Below are 18,010 nucleotides of genomic sequence, written 5' to 3' on the forward strand. Positions count from 1 at the left end.
GGTTCCTTTCTCCATGGGTTGTCGCCTCTCAAGGGTACCGTTTTTACTACAGCCTTTATGATTTTATATTGCTTCATGCCACTCTAACATGACGAGGTTTTGATGCGCAAGGCTTCCTCTGGCCTTGCGAAAACTCAGCCTTATTTAGAAATATATTTAGCTTATGGAAGGCATTAAAGTCAAAAGGGGAAAAAAATCCCAGAGAGTGGAATTTGATAGTCTCATTAATCTGCAAGCAAAAATTCCTTGAAAGGGAGGAGAGGATGGGGGGAAAAACACAAAAAAAGATGCAAAACCTATAAATCAGATTTATGTTTCCTGTTTGAAGACCTTTACATGTTTGTTGTTGTTTGTGGTTGAAAATACAACCCCTAAAAAGTGGATGGAATGCGGTCCAAAGTCTTGCTCTCTTGCAAACTCTTTGGGTGGCCCAAGACGGATCCTTTTTTCCCCTCTGTCTCTGGAGAATATGAATGTCAGTGACTGATCTCAGTGCATCTTGGCAAGGATGAATGATAAGAAACGGTGGCTTGAATTGCAGGAGTTTATTTAGGTTTTTATACCCCACTCCCCCTACCTCAATAGGGATCCAAGCAGAGGTGGGATCCAACCAGTTCTCACCACTTCTCTAGAAGTGGTTACTAATTTTTTCTGAGTGCCGAGAAGTGGTTACTAAAGCAACCTCCCTGCCCAATAGGGACTGGAGGTGCGTGTGTGCGGCGGCGCCACTGTTTGAATCCCACCACCATCGGAACCTATTATTAAAATGTTTGGATCCCACCACTGGATCCAAGGCGGCTTGTTACATTGTTCTGCTCTCCTCTGTATTACCCTCTAAACAACAGCCCTGGGAAGGAGGCAAGGTTGAGGATGCACAACTGGTTCAATGTCACCCAGCAAGAGATGGAACATCTGAACCCAGGCCTTACAGATCTCAAGCTCTTACATGTTGCTGGTTTCAAGGTTGTAATCCTAAAGACGCTTTCCTGGCAGGAAGTGTCATTGAATGAAATGGGGCTTACTTGTGAGTAGACCCCATCAACCTAACTCTGGTGCTTCAGATGTTCATGGACTACAATTTCCACCACCAAAGAGACCATCACACTAGGACAGGCTAAAAGTTTCCAAAACCCCCTGAAATGGCCCTGAACTTTGGGACACGCTCAGTTCATATGGAGAGCTGGTGTGACAACCACCATTTTCATTGCGCCATCTCAGACTTCTGCCATGTGCGCCTGTGGCCAGCCAGTCACATCCATTCCTTGTGGCATAGAAGAGCTATGCATCAGACGCTTTCCATCTGGATGTGCATCATAATGTTGATGGTGGCAGCTCGCTCCACTCCAATCAATGCACCATCATTTAAAAAAAAATGACAGCATGGGAAGACCTTTATTTTTATATTTAAATAATAAATAGGCTCTGAAAGGGGTGACTGAATGGCCTGCGCCCGGGGACGTTTGACCCCACGTCCCCATGGGCGGTACGCCACTGGTATAAGGTGATGGCAATACGGTGTCTGATTTTTCAGCACCAACCCAATACTTGGCTGTTGGTTTATTTATCTCTCTCTATTGTTTTATAGGTAGTATTAGCATTTGTCCCAGTTTACTGCCATTAATTTGTGACCCATTCTAGTTACTGTACTATTATGTTTAGCTTTTCTTCATTTATTTATACACCACAATGGGGATCTAAAACAGGACACACAATTCTGCTTTACTTCGTTTTATCATCACATGATAATTTGATAATTATATTTGTGGGGTACCGGTAATTTTGAATGTCCACGGTGGTTTATTCGTTGTTGAATGAGTAGGGTGTAATGTGTAATGTGATTTGTTTGTGTTTGAATGTTTATTATTGGAATGTCTAATATTTGATGTTTAATGCAATGTAATAATAATACTTTTTAAGGATAGTTTGATGATTACTTTCTTGCTGCATTTACAGTGCAGTCCTATAGGATTGAATTGTAACAACAGAACTGTATGTTTTGCTGTTCTATTGAATATTTCAAACAGTGTATTGTCAAAGGCTTTCACAGCCGGAATCGCTAGGATGTTGTGGGTTTTCTGGCCATGTTCCAGTAGTATTTTCTCCTGAGATTTCACTGCCTTCCACATTAAACACTTCTGGAACATGGCCATACAACCTGGAAAACCCACAACATCCTATTTCAAACAGTATTGTAAAAATGTGCACGGTTATTCTTGCAAATTGGGTATAAAAAGAAGGAACAAAGGAATAAAAGTTGATAGAGAAGAAAGTTTTGTTTCCCCCACATCCAGAGTACAATGAGATTTACTCCCAGGGAAGTGTTTTAGAATCACAGCCTGAACTGCATTACGCAGCACCTCTTACACAGCACCAAGTGAAATAGGTGATTGCACAGAGCAATCCAAAACAGAGTTACAAAGTTCTAAATCCATTGACTACAGTAGATTGATTCGGATTAGGACTGTGCTACATGGTAGGGGATATCTGGTGTCTGGACAAAATGATGTTTTGCTTTTCAGCACACTAACTGGGAAGCCACCTTGAAGTCAGCAATTTACTTCCGAGCAACCTTGTCTTCCTAAAATGCAGGAGGGGGAACCGCACCAGGGGCACGCGTGCGCCCTGTGCCCCTGCCACAGTGTGTGCCCGGCGCATCATGCACCTTCCTTCCCCTTGGTGCTACGCCACTGCTAAAATGTCAAGATGCTGGATTACTTTTCTTAGTCTACTTCCCCAATTCCCGCTCTGAATGGTTCTTCCTCGAAGGCTTGTGTTGACATGGATTTCTCTGATGTTGAAAACTATGTTACTGCTTGGGTTTATCAATCGCCTTCGCGAGGTTCGGGTCCAACAGCAGGATCTAAAACATTTCAAGGGAATCAACAGTGACAAGCATCAGCTCCGGTCCACCTCACCCCGTGCTTCCCGCCCCTTCCTTTTGAAGCGGGAGCGAATCCCCCAGCCTGGCTTCAATGCAGGGCCCCTTCCGCACATGCAGAATAACACACTTTCAATGCACGTCGCAGCTGCGCGGAACAGTAAAACCCACTCGCCAGCAAATGTGGAAGTGGCTCGAAAGTGCTTTATTCTGCAGGTGCGGAAGGGGACGAAGTTTGTCCCGCACGTGTCCCAAACGCACCTTCTTCGACTAAATCGGGCGCGCTCCCGAATGTTTGCCGAGGGAAACGCCGCGTCACTTACTCGGGAGTAAGTTCCCAAGGAACCAGAGTTTCGGGGGCGGGGGGGAAATCCAGCACCGCGGACTGCAGGCGAGGGGCTCGCGAGCAGGATAAGAGGCGCGCGCGGCGATGCAACTTTCCTCAGAAGCAAGCCCGGCGCGGCGCTAACGAGGCAGGCGGGCGGGCCGGAGGAAGAAGAAGCGGGGCCGGCTTGAGAAACCCTCCGGCGGGGCCGGGCTGCCCGGCCGAGCGCAGCAGCAGCAGCAGGGGGGCCCGCGGGGCGCGTCCGGACTCCCCCCACCGGGGCCCGCGGGCCGCCCTCGCCTCGCCCGCCCCGCCCCCTCCCCTCCCCCCGGCCACTCGCAGGTGCCGCCCCTCCCCTCCCCGCCCCGCGCAACTCTCCCCGGGCGGGCGCGGCGCATTGGCCGTGGGGCTCGGCCGCTCCCCGCCCCTTCCCCGCCCCTGGGTCGGCCAGGGGGAGGCGACTGCGGGCGAGCGAGGCGCTCGGTGGGTCGGGGGAGTGCGGCCGCCGCTCGGGCTCCTCCGCCGCCTTCGCCTCGCCGCGGCCCCTCCTCGCTTCCCCGGCTGCCGCCCGCCCGCAGTTTGGCGCACGAGAGCGAGAAAGTGGAGCCGGCCGGGCTGGAGGCGGCGGCGGCGGCGGCGGCGGCGGCGGCGGCGGGTGCTGCTGCTGCTGCTGCTGCCGGCCAGGCGGGCGAGCGGGGCGGCGCGGAGAGCATGGCCGTGGCTTCCCCGCCGGGCATCCCGGCCACGTCCAGCGGCGGCTGCAGCGGCGGCGGCACGGGCAGCGCGGCCGCCTGCAGCTCGGGGGGCTTGTTCCGCGCCGAGCCCCTCTACGCCTCCAGCCCGGCCGAGTCGCCGCGCCTGGCCGGCAGCCTCATCCACGGCTTCGTCGCCAGCAGCACCGGCAGCGGCAGCGGCGGCGGCGGCCACCCGGGCGGCGGGACCGAGTGCAAGATGGTGGATTTGCACGGGGTGAAGGTGGCCTCGTTCGTGGTGGAGGGCCAGGAGCTGATCTGCCTGCCGCAGGTCTTCGACCTCTTCCTCAAGCACCTGGTCGGCGGGCTGCACACCGTCTACACCAAGCTCAAGCGCCTCGACATCGCGCCCGTGGTCTGCACCGTGGAGCAAGTGCGCATCCTGCGCGGGCTGGGCGCCATCCAGCCGGGCGTCAATCGCTGCAAGCTCATCACCAGGAAGGACTTCGAAACTTTGTACAACGACTGCACCAACGCCAGGTAAAGTGCTGGGGGTGGGCTACCTTGCAGGGTGGGTGGGTGATCCCCGGCGGCGTGCGCTGTCCCGTCCTGGGCAGACTTGCTCCAGCTTCATTGACATCTCCAACTCTTCCCTGGCAAAGAGGGGGGGGGGCAAAGTTCCTGAAAACTGTAGCCGCGGGATGGAGTAACTCCGCAAGGGTTTTTAATGTTGGGGGGTGGGGGTGCGATTCTCAGATTGGGATGTGGAGCGGGGGGGGGGGGTGTTGCTTCGCGGCTTGTATTGCTAAAGTTAAGGTGGGGGGGGCGATGATGAGGAAGTGCGCAAGTTTACTTGGAAACAAAGTCCGGCTCCCTTTCAGGGATGTTTTGAAGAGCGAGGTGTAAACACAACCTTGTGGTTGACTAAACTGATGGTGTTTTCTTCTAACTCAAACTGTGCTCTTTGGCCTTTGCTGACTTGGGAGCAAGTCGCCTCTGGGACAGTTCAACTTGCTCCTGTCTGGTGGAGTTGGGCTATCTTGGGATAAACCCAAACCCAACCTGTTGGATTGACGCCAAAGGGAAGGGAGGGGGGTGTCTTTGTAAATAAAGTCCTTTTCAAGCAACTTGCAAAGGGCGGGTGGGGTGAGTGGGCCAGGCTGATGTTGGAAGCCGTCAACACTGGGTCGTGGGGGAAAGATGCCTTGTGTCAGAAGGGGTTGGGGCAGTTTGGGACGAGGGTCGGTGGAAGCTGAACTTGTAGGGATAAGAATTTGGGCTTGCTTGCAGGTATGCGCCTTTTGGACTGGGGAGCTGCTCTGCAGCCCTGGACAAACTTATTGGAGAGTAGCATCCTTTGTAATCGCTTGGCTTTGGCTACAGCAAAATATCTTCTTCTTTTTTTAAGATCAGCCAGATCAATCTGGGTTTCCAGGCAATTCTTTTGAAACCACAAGGCTTCCTTTAAAATAAAAGCGGAGAAGTGGGATTCTCTGGGGGCAAGGCAGTCTCACCCCCAGAGTGTGGGATCTGAGGCTGTGTTCACACATTACGCTGGACATGCATGTGCCAGAACAAACTCTGAAGTTTGCTTTTCGTATATTTTGCAAAATAATAAGTTTTGTGGGCGGGTGGTGGGAAAATGTGTGAAACTATTGCGCTGGGGTGCTGAGCTCAAAACGTGAGGCTCCGCTCTCTTCGGAAGAGGGTCCCGTTGACTGGATCTCTACTGACTTTGAAGCACACGTGTTTGGGACCGCACCGGGCTTCTTCCCGGGAAGTAGCCTGCTTTGGAACCGGCAAGCCTCGCTTTCCAGACAGATGTGTTTCAAAGTAGAGGATCTGATTCCGTGTTCACTTGTTGCCTTTTAAAGTGAATTTGAGAATTGGGAGTGAGAGCGCGTGAGTTGTCGCAGTGTAGCTCCAGATAAACATTCTTTTTCTATGGAATTGGACGGAATTGTGAAGAACTCTGAGCTTGCTCGAGGAACAGTGGTGATAGAGAAGCAGAGTTTTGAGGACTTTTAAACTTTCCCCCCTTATTTTACTAAATCAGTTTTTATTGGCGGCGTGCCTTCTCAGTCTTGTGCATAAACACTATAACTGCAGCACGGGCATTTCTTTTCCATGGATATTCTTTCCATGTTTTGCTTATTGTGAGCCTTGCGGTGCCGGAAAGGACTGCTCGTGAGCCCAGGCCTGGGAGCCTCTTCTGCTGTCCAGCCGGCCGAGTGCCTGTTTTGTTGTTCCGGGGAGTACCAGCTGCCCTGCATCCGAGGATGCAGTAGGGTCAGTCTGGAAACTGAGTTGTCATGGAAAGATGCTCCCGTCAGCAGAAGTCGTGTACCAGGCTCCTTCTCTCCCCATATGGTCATCTCAGAGCACTGACCCCTAAACCTCAAAAGCTCAATGGGATTCTGGCCTCATTAGGATGCTCTTTGCCCGAAGGGGGTTGGGGATGAATGAGATTATGCAAAGCAGGTGAGAGAAAGTGTTTTTTTCTAACCGTGATATGATAGAGGGCTTTGTGTATGCCGGTGGTGTTCAAAACCTTTTGAGGGTTTTTTTCTTTTTTAATGTTTGGGGATTATCCAGTCAATTTGCCCAGGGCAAGATTACCACGTTGATAATGGCGAGGGCTATGTATCAGACTCGCAGAAATAAATGGGGCTGGCAAGCTCTTTTATTTCTGCAATAGTTTGGCAATTGTCTTTGCAACAGGGATGTGTCGGAAAACACATGTGCCACTGTACTCGGAAGCTGAACGCATTTACCGTTTAGCATTTTCATTACGACCGGGGAGGAAAGTTCCTATTAGTACTTTTTATTTCATTGATGAAATTTCCCATCTTTTATGATGTCCAAGTTTGCTGGAGGATGGGAATGTATTCCCACCGCATGGGAAGTTAAGCAGGGCTGCAAATGAGATGGGAGGAGTGACGAGAAGAGGGTATTGTGTTCTAGGAGCTTGTGAAAAGCTTGCCACATTTATAGACAGTGGCTTTGTAGATCTGTAAAATAATCTTGCTTTGCTCAGCCCAGTCAGTTATCTGTGTTTGTAGGCTTTGCCCTGCCTGCGTTTTCCGGAGAAAGTAAAGTCTCATCTGTTTGTAACCCTGGAGTTTGCTGACAGCTTTCTCCAAGTTTTACAGGTGCTGGCTTTTGTGATCGTATAAATTCCTTTTCCTTTTATAAACCTGCTCAGAAGCACAAACCTTCCGGACATGGTAGTAAGTCAGAAATGTGATAAACTACGGAGGTCCTAAAGTCTGTTGGATCAGATTTTCTTTTCTTTTTTTTAAAGCAGCCCTCTCTCCTATCAGGCAGGGCTTGTGTTGAAAGCTCCCAAGTTTTTTTTCTCTTTCTTTCTTTTGCGAGTGAGCAAAGAAGGTGTTTGTATGTTAAAACCACATGGCAGTTTGATTAGGTCCGCTGTGACTCACTGTCGGGCAAATGTTTTGCAACTTCTCTGCATTTGCAGTCAGGTGGTTGTTTCTGCTCAGACCCCATTGTCTGAAAATGTTTGACCTGCTGTACAAAAGTAGTTCTCAAAATAGTCTTTGTTCATCAGAAGTTTTTTACCCACTGGTCTAGGCCTTTGATCACTGAACTAATTGTTGTTGTGGTAATAGGTACAATTTTAGACTTGTTTCCTGCCAAATTTTACCCTTTTCACTCTGTGAAAGGGTTGAATTCAATAACGTTGGCTTGTCTGACAACACTTTTCAGCCTGCGGGCTGTTAACTTTGTAAGTGCAGCTTGATAACTTAATAGGGTGGGAGCCGATTCCCTGGGAAGCACACATCTAGTTTTTCTTTAGCACGTGAAGTGTGGAAGTGTTGTTTTCAAAACCAGTTAAGGTTCAAATGGTTCCAGAAACTGCTCAACTAGTTCAGGGATTTTGGCTTCTCAAAACAGCGGTTTCTCCTGCCATACCACAAAACACTTTTGAAATTGTGGTGACTTTCAAAAGCCATTTGTGATGTGGGAAAGGCCCTTTGGTTTAAAGAGGGTGTGGGTGTCACAAATCCTGCCAGGGATGGGTACCTTGTTGGATTCTAATTCTCTACTCCGTTCCACAGAAGTTGACTTGGGAGCCTGCTATCTGCCCAGTGCAAAATGTTTGGCTAATATTAATATGTAACTGCGCAGAAATTGCTGGGAACCGTAGGGTTCCAACCAAAGTCTTCTGCAATTGTTGTGTTCAGTTTGGTTCTCCATGGGGTTGCATTACCTGTCTTATGACAGCAATGTGGCTCTGAGCAAGAGATGGGATTGGAGGTGCAGAGCTATTGAGAAAAACCCAACTGAGCCGACTTTGGAATGGGATGGAGGGATGGGGCAATGTGATTGGGCTGCCTGGAGGAAAGATCAGCTCCAACGAATGGTGAGATGCGAACCGTGAATAAAAACAAGAAGATCTAAAGGGTGGGAGATCACGGCATATATATCTAATTAGAATAAATCAGTAAAAGAAGCACATAGGAAGAAGTGAGCAACAGTTGTGTATCCCATATAAGTTCTACTTTCTCAGAATGAATCCTGTACTTCAGGGACTTATAGTTTTCACTTGCCTGCCTAATCTGGTACGGGCCTCCTCTTTGAACAAGCTGTCCTGTTCCTGTGATGGTTTGTGAAACACCCTGCTTCCTTGAGCAAATTAAAAGGGAACTGCTGTGTTTTAATACGGCTCATTGTGCTATGAAGTTGCATACTTTAGGTTTTTTGTGCCACGTCTAACAAATCCAATGACTGAATTAATCAAAACAAATCTATTTAGATTTGAGGGGGGGCGGGCGGTCCAAACTATAGTTGTTAGTAAAACTCCAATAGGTCACGGATGTGAGAGGCCTCCTTTCCTTAGGTCAATCTATTCTAATTAGCCCTATTTTTGTGTTATATGTGTTCTTGTACAAGGTAGGAACCCTTAGTTACATTTCTATACCTGGAAAAGTGAACTTTGTAATCTGCTTTTATGTTGTTTTTTTAATTTACAGTACAGTTTTAATCTTGTAAGTTGCCCTTTGGTTGAGCAATGACCGAAACCAAAAATCAAATAAATAAATTAGTGACCCTGATGTCATTGGACAATTGGGACAAATCTTTGCATATGCATTGTTCCAAAAATAATCACTCGTCCATTTGCATCCTTCTCTGGGGATACTTTTTTCTTTTGTTTGAAGGTGAAGCAGTATGAAGATTTCATGAAGTCTTGGCATGAAATCACCTGCAGCTGTCCTTTTGAAATGGGTTTTGAAGTTTTCAGTGCTTTTTGCAAGATTTTGTAAGATTGTAAGTTTTCAAGCTGAAAGGAGAACTTTTTATTTGACAGAGAGAGGTTTTTTTATTAACCAATGCAAACAAGTAGAAAGTGTATCCCCAGATCCTAAAAACCTTGTGTAGAAGTCCCATTGAACAAAACTGAATTTGTACTATGTTTAAGACTGCTGTGGTAATCTGTTTATTCTCCAGCATTTGTGTTTTGATTTTGGGGCTGGCTGAAATTAGTTAAAATTATAGAGTAGCCTTGAATTCAGTCAATTACTGACTTGTTCATTCTTGTGATGTTTTACGGCAGTGTGGCTGTTGCAGGGTATACGATAGAACTGTGTTTCCGGTGCGGTCTTCCTTCTCGTCTGGTCGAGTCCCCTGGAATATTTCCAAGGGTTTAGAACTTTGTACATCGTTCGTATTTAAAGCTGGACTTGGAAGTAAGCCCTGCTGAAATAATAAGGACATCTGAGTAAATACGTAGGTCTCTAAGTTGCTGGAGGTGGCCGATATGGATTAAAGCAATTTGGGCACAGCCCCAATTGAATCCTCTTTTTTGATCAACGTAGCCAAGGATTTGTGGAGTGTTGCCATGCGCTAACTTACATCTCTGAAATGTGTGTCAAGCGGTTGAGAAATCCTCTGTTCTCATCCCAGGGAGGCAAGTGTTCAAGTGCAGGAAAAGAAACCACCAACCCAGCCTTTAAAACTGACAACTTTAGCATGTTCCCAAACAACGAGGGAGCTTTCGTTAGAAAGCATTTTTTTTTTGCTTTCGTGCGCACTGTATTGTATTGCATTCGGTTGCAGGGTCTGTCAAAAGGAGCCCTTGCAAAGTCCGTGCGGCTGTTTTATATTCGAGGAATGTTGTCAGAGTTATAATTAGGGCATTCTCGTCACATGCCACTCCACAGATTTTAATATGCGTATTGACCTGTAATGCCCGCTTGCCGAAAGGGCACTGCCTTTTTTTCCCCTTTTGCATACATTGTGGATGTAGCTTCATACTTTTCCAAAGATGTTTGTCGAAGGACTGATTGAAAATATATTAAATTATAACTCTGTAAAGTGTTAATGTGCTGCTAGATGGGAGTCTTGGTGTTGACCTAGCACAGCATTATCATTAAAAATGCGTGATGGGCAGTCCCTTGGTTATGTCCTTCCATAGCCGTTGTTCTCTTACTTGCCGCTTCTTTTCTGGAAAATGGACATAATTATACAGCTGCTTAGTTGATCTGCTATGAATGAGAACAACGTTTGAAACTGGTGCAGACTTTCAGTGGCTCGAGGAAGAGATGATTCCCCCCCACCGCGCGCACACTTTGGCGAGCTCACCAAAATTAATTTTTTAAAACTTATTCCTCTTTGAATCTCCTATGGGCTCATTCATAGGAGAAATCTAATTGGAAGGAACAGTAACTGAGTAAATCTTGTCAATTTCAAGAGTGCTAGATCTCACCAGCTGCAGTTTCCCCAAGAAGGGGGAAAATGTGTACATATCTGTTACACATTTGAGTTTTTATATAAGAACATAAGAACATAAGAACAAGCCAGCTGGATCAGACCAGAGTCCATCTAGTCCAGCTCTCTGCTACTCGCAGTGGCCCACCAGGTGCCTTTGGGAGCTCACATGCAAATTTCTTAGCAAACTTTCCTTCATCTCCTGTTTTGTTTTTGTTTGTTTTTTTAAAAAACAGCTCGTTCTGTACTCCTAAGTAAAAAAAATAAAAATTTCTGTACTCCTAAGTAAAAAAAATAAAAATTTCTTCGCAAACCTTCCTTCATCTCCTGTTTTTCTTTAAATAAAAACAGCTTGTTCTGTACTCCTAAGTAAAAAAAATAAAAATAATTAGGCATTAATGGTATTCTAGCAACATAGTCAAAAGGTCTTTGGAATCATTTCTTCTCTGTGTGTTTTCTCTCCTTTCACCATCTCAGCTTGCAGAAGAACCCTTCAGTGTCACTGAAGAATCCTCCAATTCTGAAAAGATGCAAGGGGGGGGGGGGGTTTGATATAAAACACAGCCACACATTTAAACTCATTGGCTCTGGGAAGGAGAAACGGAGCATTTTGCACCCAATAAGCCTGATTGTGGAACTGCATGCAAATTGTGTTTTGATTTATCTCCTTTTGCACCCCCCTTTTTTTTCTTTCTCTCCATTTGAATTGATCTTGCATTAATTTTGCCAAGCGGCTCTGTGAGGCTGCAGATGTTGCCCTGCGTTTAATAAATCAACGAGACGGATCAGAATGAATCACTTCAGATGGATTCTCTGCTTGGTTTGATGTCTAGATGTTATTCTTAGCTTGTTATCGTGACAGATGCGTTAATGTTCCCATACATTGCCAGCAATGTCAAAGAGACTGAAGCTTTTAAATTGGCGGTAACCTTTCTTTCTTTTCTCTCCCCAGGTTTTGTAAGGGGGGAAAAAAGAACTCCTAAACTGTCTCTTTAGCAAGAGGGAGAAAAACCATAAACTTCACATTGTTCAAAGGGAACCCTCCGCCCTCCCCTCAAATTTAACTTCCTAATTAGCCTGGGACAGGGTTAAATTAGTGGAATTTTGTACTGCACAATTAATTATTCTGTGCTGGTGGAAATCAATATGCAAATCTAAATATAGTACAAGGCCTTTTAATAGTATAACCATTTTCTCAACATTAATATTTCATTGCAACTGAGGATGGCTGGGATAAGTCAGAGAAGGCTTAGTATGTTGAAAATGTCATTATAAAAGGGATTTCAGTCATACCAATTGATGGCAGGAAACAAGCCCTTTTCTACCTTTTTTTTTTTTTTGGCTGGGGTGTGTGTATTTCTTTTTTTTGTAAAAGGTTCCTTGGGTAGCTGCTGCTTGAACTAATTAGTTACAGGCACCCTTTTAAAAAAATCAACAGCCAGTAACATGGTTGAAGATTAAAGAAAAGTTGTTGAGTGGAACTTGAGATCGCAGATCATAAAGTTGCATGAAGAGTCCTGATTTTTTTTAAAGATGATTTTATTTTAAATTAAAACACACGGGTGATAAAGGGGTGGGGGCAACGTTTTGTTACTACACTGTGACGTTTTGCCCCACTGTATTAAATTCAGTTTATTACCAGCATTATAATATTTTAACAGTCTCTCAGGATTTTCTTTCACTGAGCTGGTGATTAATGTACTGGGTATCCCCGCTCGATAGGAGACCTTCATCTGTTGGTGTTGAGTAACTTGGGACATGGATGAACCATAGCTAAGAGTTTTGAGTGATTTCAGAGAGATTTGAGGGCCTGTTTGTTGGGGCAATCATAAGCAGACTTACATTCTCCTAAGGGCATGGACTTCAACAGGTTTAGAAAAGTCTGCACAGCCAAATAGAGGGTCAAATCTCTGTCTGAAATCAATCACAGCTCTTAACCATAGCTGGTAAGGACTGCTGTGTAAATCACCTAGGTTGCAGTGTATGGAACTTTAAAGAGTTAAATTTTAATTTGATCAAACCCTCGTATTCCAATTTTTTGATTGGAGGCCTTGATTTGCACTTACTACAACTTGGTGGAACCCTCAGTGAGCTTCCCTTTCTTACAGTTGTGGTTTGCAAGACAAGTTAGGGCAGTGGTGGCGAACCTATGGCACGGGTGCCAGAGGTGGCACTCAGAGCCCTCTCTGTGGGCACGCGCACACAGAGTTTGTTATGTGGGGGGGCTTGCTTCTGAGTAAACCCTCCTAGGATCATGATTCACCCGTTCGAAGCGTTGCATGGTTGCTTCAAAGCAAAGCCACTGACTATCACCAAGCTTACTCCCAAGTAACGCATGCCTCGAAGCCAACCGTTTTTTCTAAACGTAGACCTCAGTATTCAGGTTAAATAGCTGTGTTGGCACTTTGCGATAAATAAGTGGGTTTTGGGTTGCAGTTTGGGCACTCAGTTTCAAAAAGGTTTGCCATCACTGAGTTAGGGTAACTGCTTTATGGGCTTGGTTTGGGGCTCCATATTATAGCTGGGCCCCAGTTACACAAGAGATATAAGAAAAGGCTTGCTTGATCTGAACAGGAGTCTCTCTAGTCTGGCGTCCTGATTTTAACAGTGGCCAACCAGATGATTCTGGGAAGTTGACATGCGGGGATGAAGTTAAGAGCTGTCCTGGTTGTTTGGTCTCCCTCCCTTCTGCATGAACATGGATGTTCCATTTAGCAATCAGGGATCCCATTGGTTAATAAAATAAATAAATTTGTAGTAGAATCGCTTGCTGTTACTTAAGGAAGGCTTTATTTTCCCAACATGTAAGAGGTGTTCTTGGGTGGGGGACCCTTCTCAAATACGGCCGTTTCTGGATATATTGCATTATGGACTTCTTTAATGTAGTTGGCACATTTATTTCATACAGATTTTGCATGAGGTGCTTGAAATGTATCTTCTTGGAGAGATCTAACAAATGCTGGGGAAGGACTTAGCTCCAGCCCATGGCCAGATTTTGGATCACCCCAAGCTATTTTGGTGTTCACGTTTTGCCACTTAAGAGGCACAGTGTGCTTGTCTTATATTTTGACATATGTGTTACAAATATAGCCTTCCTTGGGGTGGGTTTGTGGGGGAGATTGTTCACTTTGTGTTTTGAACAGATATTCATATCAAAACATTACTATGGGACTAGGATTCAAATTTTAGCCGGAGAGTTTTATATTTTACCCTTAAACAGACATTCTGGTGGGGTTTTTTTCTTAAAAAAGAAAGAAATATGAAATATATCTTGCAGCTAAATTCCGGAGTCTATCCTCCTAATTTTTATTTATATGATTAACAAGACACCTACCAAGCTAGGAACTGTACAGTTAAGATATGGCCGGTTCCTACTTAAGGCTTACTTACAATCAAGACATTGAAAAAATAAGTGGTTGGATAGTGAAGGAGTCCCCAGGATTTGCTTTGCCAAAACTTTTGCTAAGTCGCTTATGAAGTTTTTTATTCTAACCAGTATGCAGTGTATTAAGTAAAGATGCTGTGCATAAATAGCACTTGAACGCGACATCTGCTATATATATTCTGTCCCCAAATTATTGTCTTATGTGAAATTTTTTTTGATGAGATTATGATGAATTTATTCTGTCGCCAAATTTGAGATTGTCTTCATCATGTTATGATGGAATTGCGTCCCAGGAAAGAATGGTCTTCTAATGAAACTCCTGCATCTTTTCTGAGGTGTGGGAACATGTGGCCCTAAATGATTCCTAGTGCTGGAGTCTCCTCCATTGCCAAAGCCTAAAAGCCGCTGTTCACGTTCATTTTGCATCTCTTTTTCAGTTCTGAGTAGAGACCTCTTCTGTCTGAGCCCTTGACTTCAGAAATGGGTCATCGTTCGTGATGATTGCTTTCTGATCTCTATCCACAACAGCTTCAACCAGCTAAATATTAAGAACAGAAGCAGCACCATACATCTCTGCTTTTCCAAATATATAAAGCAACGCATGCAGTCAATAAGTTGGGTTTACACCTTCAGCTGTTCTTTAGAACTTTAGCGGCCTGAATGCCGGCAGCTCTTTGCGTTCCAAATAAAGGCTGCGATCCAGCACCTGATGGGGTTGTGGAAAGGGAACTGTGCGCAGGATTGTAGCAGAAAGCAATGCACTTTCTGCCTTAGCAATACCTCTTGCTTCTCCGAACAAGATCTTTTCTGCTGGTTTGTCTTTGCTTATTACTTTACAAAATATGTTTTAAACAAAAACTCAGGGTTAGAACTAGGACAAAAAAAGCAGTTAGAAATTTGACGTTCTTCTACCCGTGGCCGCTTTTAAAGAAAGCGCTCTGAGAGGCAAATCCATTATTTGCTATGTATGTGTGGATTTTTTTTAATGCGTTTTGATCAGATGTGAATTACCAAGTACAACAGCTAGTGTAGGATGTAATGATTCCCAGCGATTCAGATTTATTCTGCGTGATATATTAGAACTGTCCCTTGGGGCTGTGCGATTTTGATCTTGGGGGCCGCCAGTAATGCAGGGTTTTTGAAGGACAACGTCTAGAATTGGGAAGCTTTCCCCACCGACTCAGTTAGAAAAATTAATTGCTGCAACAAAGAATGCTGTGTCTGCCCCAAAAGGTACCAGTGTTTGTGTTTATATCTCTTTAATTAGTGGCCTAGCTATAAGATTTACATACACTGGTACTTTTCGCGGGAACGTCTCTGTTCCTTTTCTACCATGGAAGCAGAAGACAAATATATTTCGGTTTGTACAATGTTTTGTCTTTCTAAGTCTGTTTTGCTTTCTGGAGCACTTCTATGCCAGACCTGGTTGAGTTTTATTAATTGCGGACAAAACCCTCGAAACTTAAGCGAGGAAGTAAACTGCGCCGCAGTAAGTTTACGTTCCCTGTGCGCTTAAATCTACAATTCCTTATCGGCTGTTTAATATCGCTCTGTAAACATTTAAGTTTCCAAACTATTCAATTCCTGTTGTGTCCAGTGATGCTATCGGGTTCTTTGTTACAGATATCTGGTAGTGGCATTTAAACTGCATTTAGACAACACGCTATTTATGCGCTGGGTTAAAAAGGAAAAGAGTAATATTGATCTGTCTGTGGATTAAAGTTTTTGAAATCGGCAACGGCTCAAACACAAAAGGCTTCTCCCTCCCTTTATGATTTCTCAGGCTTGCCATTGATCTACTGGTTTTATTGCATTCATTATTTATTAAAAGAATTTGCAAGCTAAACATAACGTTAAGCTAGTTTGCACACAGGGATGGCACTTAGGAAATTGGATGGAGATTGCATTAGAGATGAACATCTGTGCTGTTTTTCCACTTGTGTATTTATTGGTTTGTATAAAAGGTGTATTGGATTAACAGTTATAAACCGTTATGGCTTGAAGCCCGCTCTCCCTCTCCCAGACCCTGTGCAATTTGCAAGATGTTTTGAAGTCAGGTTTCTTTGTTTATCGTAAAACAGAAGGCAGTGCAATCCCCGACTGGGTCTGTTTTTTTATTAATGCTTCTGTCTTTTTGGTTAGGTGTGAACCTCCAGATCTGATTATGTGATACATTTGATAAAATGGATGATATACAGGGGTGGATCCAACCATCTTCCAGGTAGCTTCTCTTTGTGTGTTTACGGTGGCCCTTCCACTTAAGAGTCACTTAATTTGGAGAAAGCTTTCTTAGGTTGGAAGAAGGCGTCACACTCGAGTCAGAAGGAAAGGCGAGGTGTAAATATTTTAACAAATAGATATACAAACCAGCTTTTCTCAGCAGAGTGGTGGGTTACTGGTGGAATCCCCACCCATGAACTGTGCCGCAAGGTGGACTCACGCCCAGCAGAGTTCGAAGTCTTCCTCCACCTGAGATCACCCTTCTTTTGCCAGAAGGGTCACTGAAGTTAAAGGATGGCTGCTTTGGGTAGAAGAAGAAGAAGAAGAAGAGTTGGATTTATATCCCCCTTTCTCTCCTGTAGGAGACTCAAAGGGGCTTACAATCTCCTTTCCCTTCCCTTCCCTCCCTCACAACAAACACCTTGTGAGGTAAGTAGAACTGTGAGTAGCCCAAGGTCACCCACCTGGCTTGTGTTGGAGTGCACAGGCTAATCTGAATTCCCCAGATAAGCCTCCACAGCTCAAGCAGCAGAGCGGGGAACCAACCCCGTTCCTCCAGATAAGAGTACACCTGCTCTTAACCACTACGCTACTGCTGCTCTCTAGAGAAAGGCTTCTGAGTTTTGCTGAGCCGAGTGGTAGAATATAGGCCATAATAATCCCAGACTAACTAATTCTGTCAGTTAGTTTGCACTGACTTGCACAAGTTCTGTCTCACTTTCCTGATAAAAAAACCCAAAAGGATATATTATATTTCTTAACATTTCAGGGATTCGGGTGGCTTTCTTTCTCTGTTTGCTTATTGGTTTTTGGAGACAAATTCCGATGTGGAACCAGTTCTTTTATCTTCCAAAGGCATCGGCAGCATGTGTGCTTGCCCCCTTCCCCTCTTTCATTTAATTCGCAGAACTCAGTGTGGTAGGCTAGGTGGAGAGACAGCAAGTTGGCCCAAGGTTATATCCTGAACTTTGTGGCAGAATAAAGGTCTGCATCCATGTTTTCACATCACAATAATCTATGCCATGTTGGTTCTCTGGGCATATTCCATCTCATCAGAGGGGAAAATTTGGCGGTGCTGTATTTGTTTCAGGGCGGTATCTTCTAACTCAAAATCTCCTGTTTGTTCTGAGTTCCAGTAAGGATGGTACTGCCTGTTTCTTTGAATGTTATGAGGAGCAGCAGTGGCGTAGGAGGTTAAGAGCTCGTGTATCTAATCTGGAGGAACCGGGTTTGATTCCCTGCTCTGCCACCTGAGCTGTGGAGGCTTATCTGGGGAATTCAGATTAGCCTGTACACTCCCACACACGCCAGCTGGGTGACCTTGGGCTAGTCACAGCTCTTCTGAGCTCTCTCAGCCCCACCTACCTGACAGGGTGTTTGTTGTGAGGGCGGAAGGGCAAGGAGATTGTAAGCCCCTTTGAGTCTCCTGCAGGAGAGAAAGGGGGGATATAAATCCAAACTCTTCTACTTCTACTACTTCTACTACTACTTCTACTACTTCTACTTCTTCTACTTCTTCTTCTACTTCTATGTGAATGAACGTATTATATTGAAACAGATTATAGGTTTGTCTAACTCATTGTTGTCTACCCAGACTAGGATGTTTATGTTTATTAAATTTGTATACTGCCCTACCCCCGAAGGGCTCAGGGCGGTGAACAACAGCTGCAAAATAACAACAACAGTAATCATAACATTCAATAGTAACCAACAAAACGTAATATCAATAAACAACATCAAGAATCCTAATAGTCAACAGCGACCAGCAAGAACATAAC

The 18,010-nt window shown here is 45.1% G+C and overlaps 1 protein-coding gene across 3 annotated transcripts in view; it reads left to right on the forward strand.

The window, feature by feature from the left end:
• The first annotated feature begins 3,782 nt into the window (after window positions 1-3,782).
• Window positions 3,783-18,010, forward strand: part of DACH2 (dachshund family transcription factor 2) — a 433,391-nt gene continuing 419,163 nt past the window's right edge. For 2 of the 3 annotated variants that reach the window (XM_048514020.1, XM_048514022.1), the window contains exon 1: window positions 3,783-4,435. In XM_048514020.1, coding sequence (XP_048369977.1) covers window positions 3,915-4,435 — 521 coding nt within the window. In that variant the 5' untranslated portion in view covers window positions 3,783-3,914. The remainder of the gene's footprint in view (window positions 4,436-18,010) is intronic. The other variant, XM_048514021.1, reaches the window with a different exon arrangement.

This window comes from Sphaerodactylus townsendi, linkage group LG13 (genome assembly GCF_021028975.2).
Source record: "Sphaerodactylus townsendi isolate TG3544 linkage group LG13, MPM_Stown_v2.3, whole genome shotgun sequence".
In the NCBI taxonomy this organism is placed as follows: domain Eukaryota; kingdom Metazoa; phylum Chordata; class Lepidosauria; order Squamata; family Sphaerodactylidae; genus Sphaerodactylus; species Sphaerodactylus townsendi.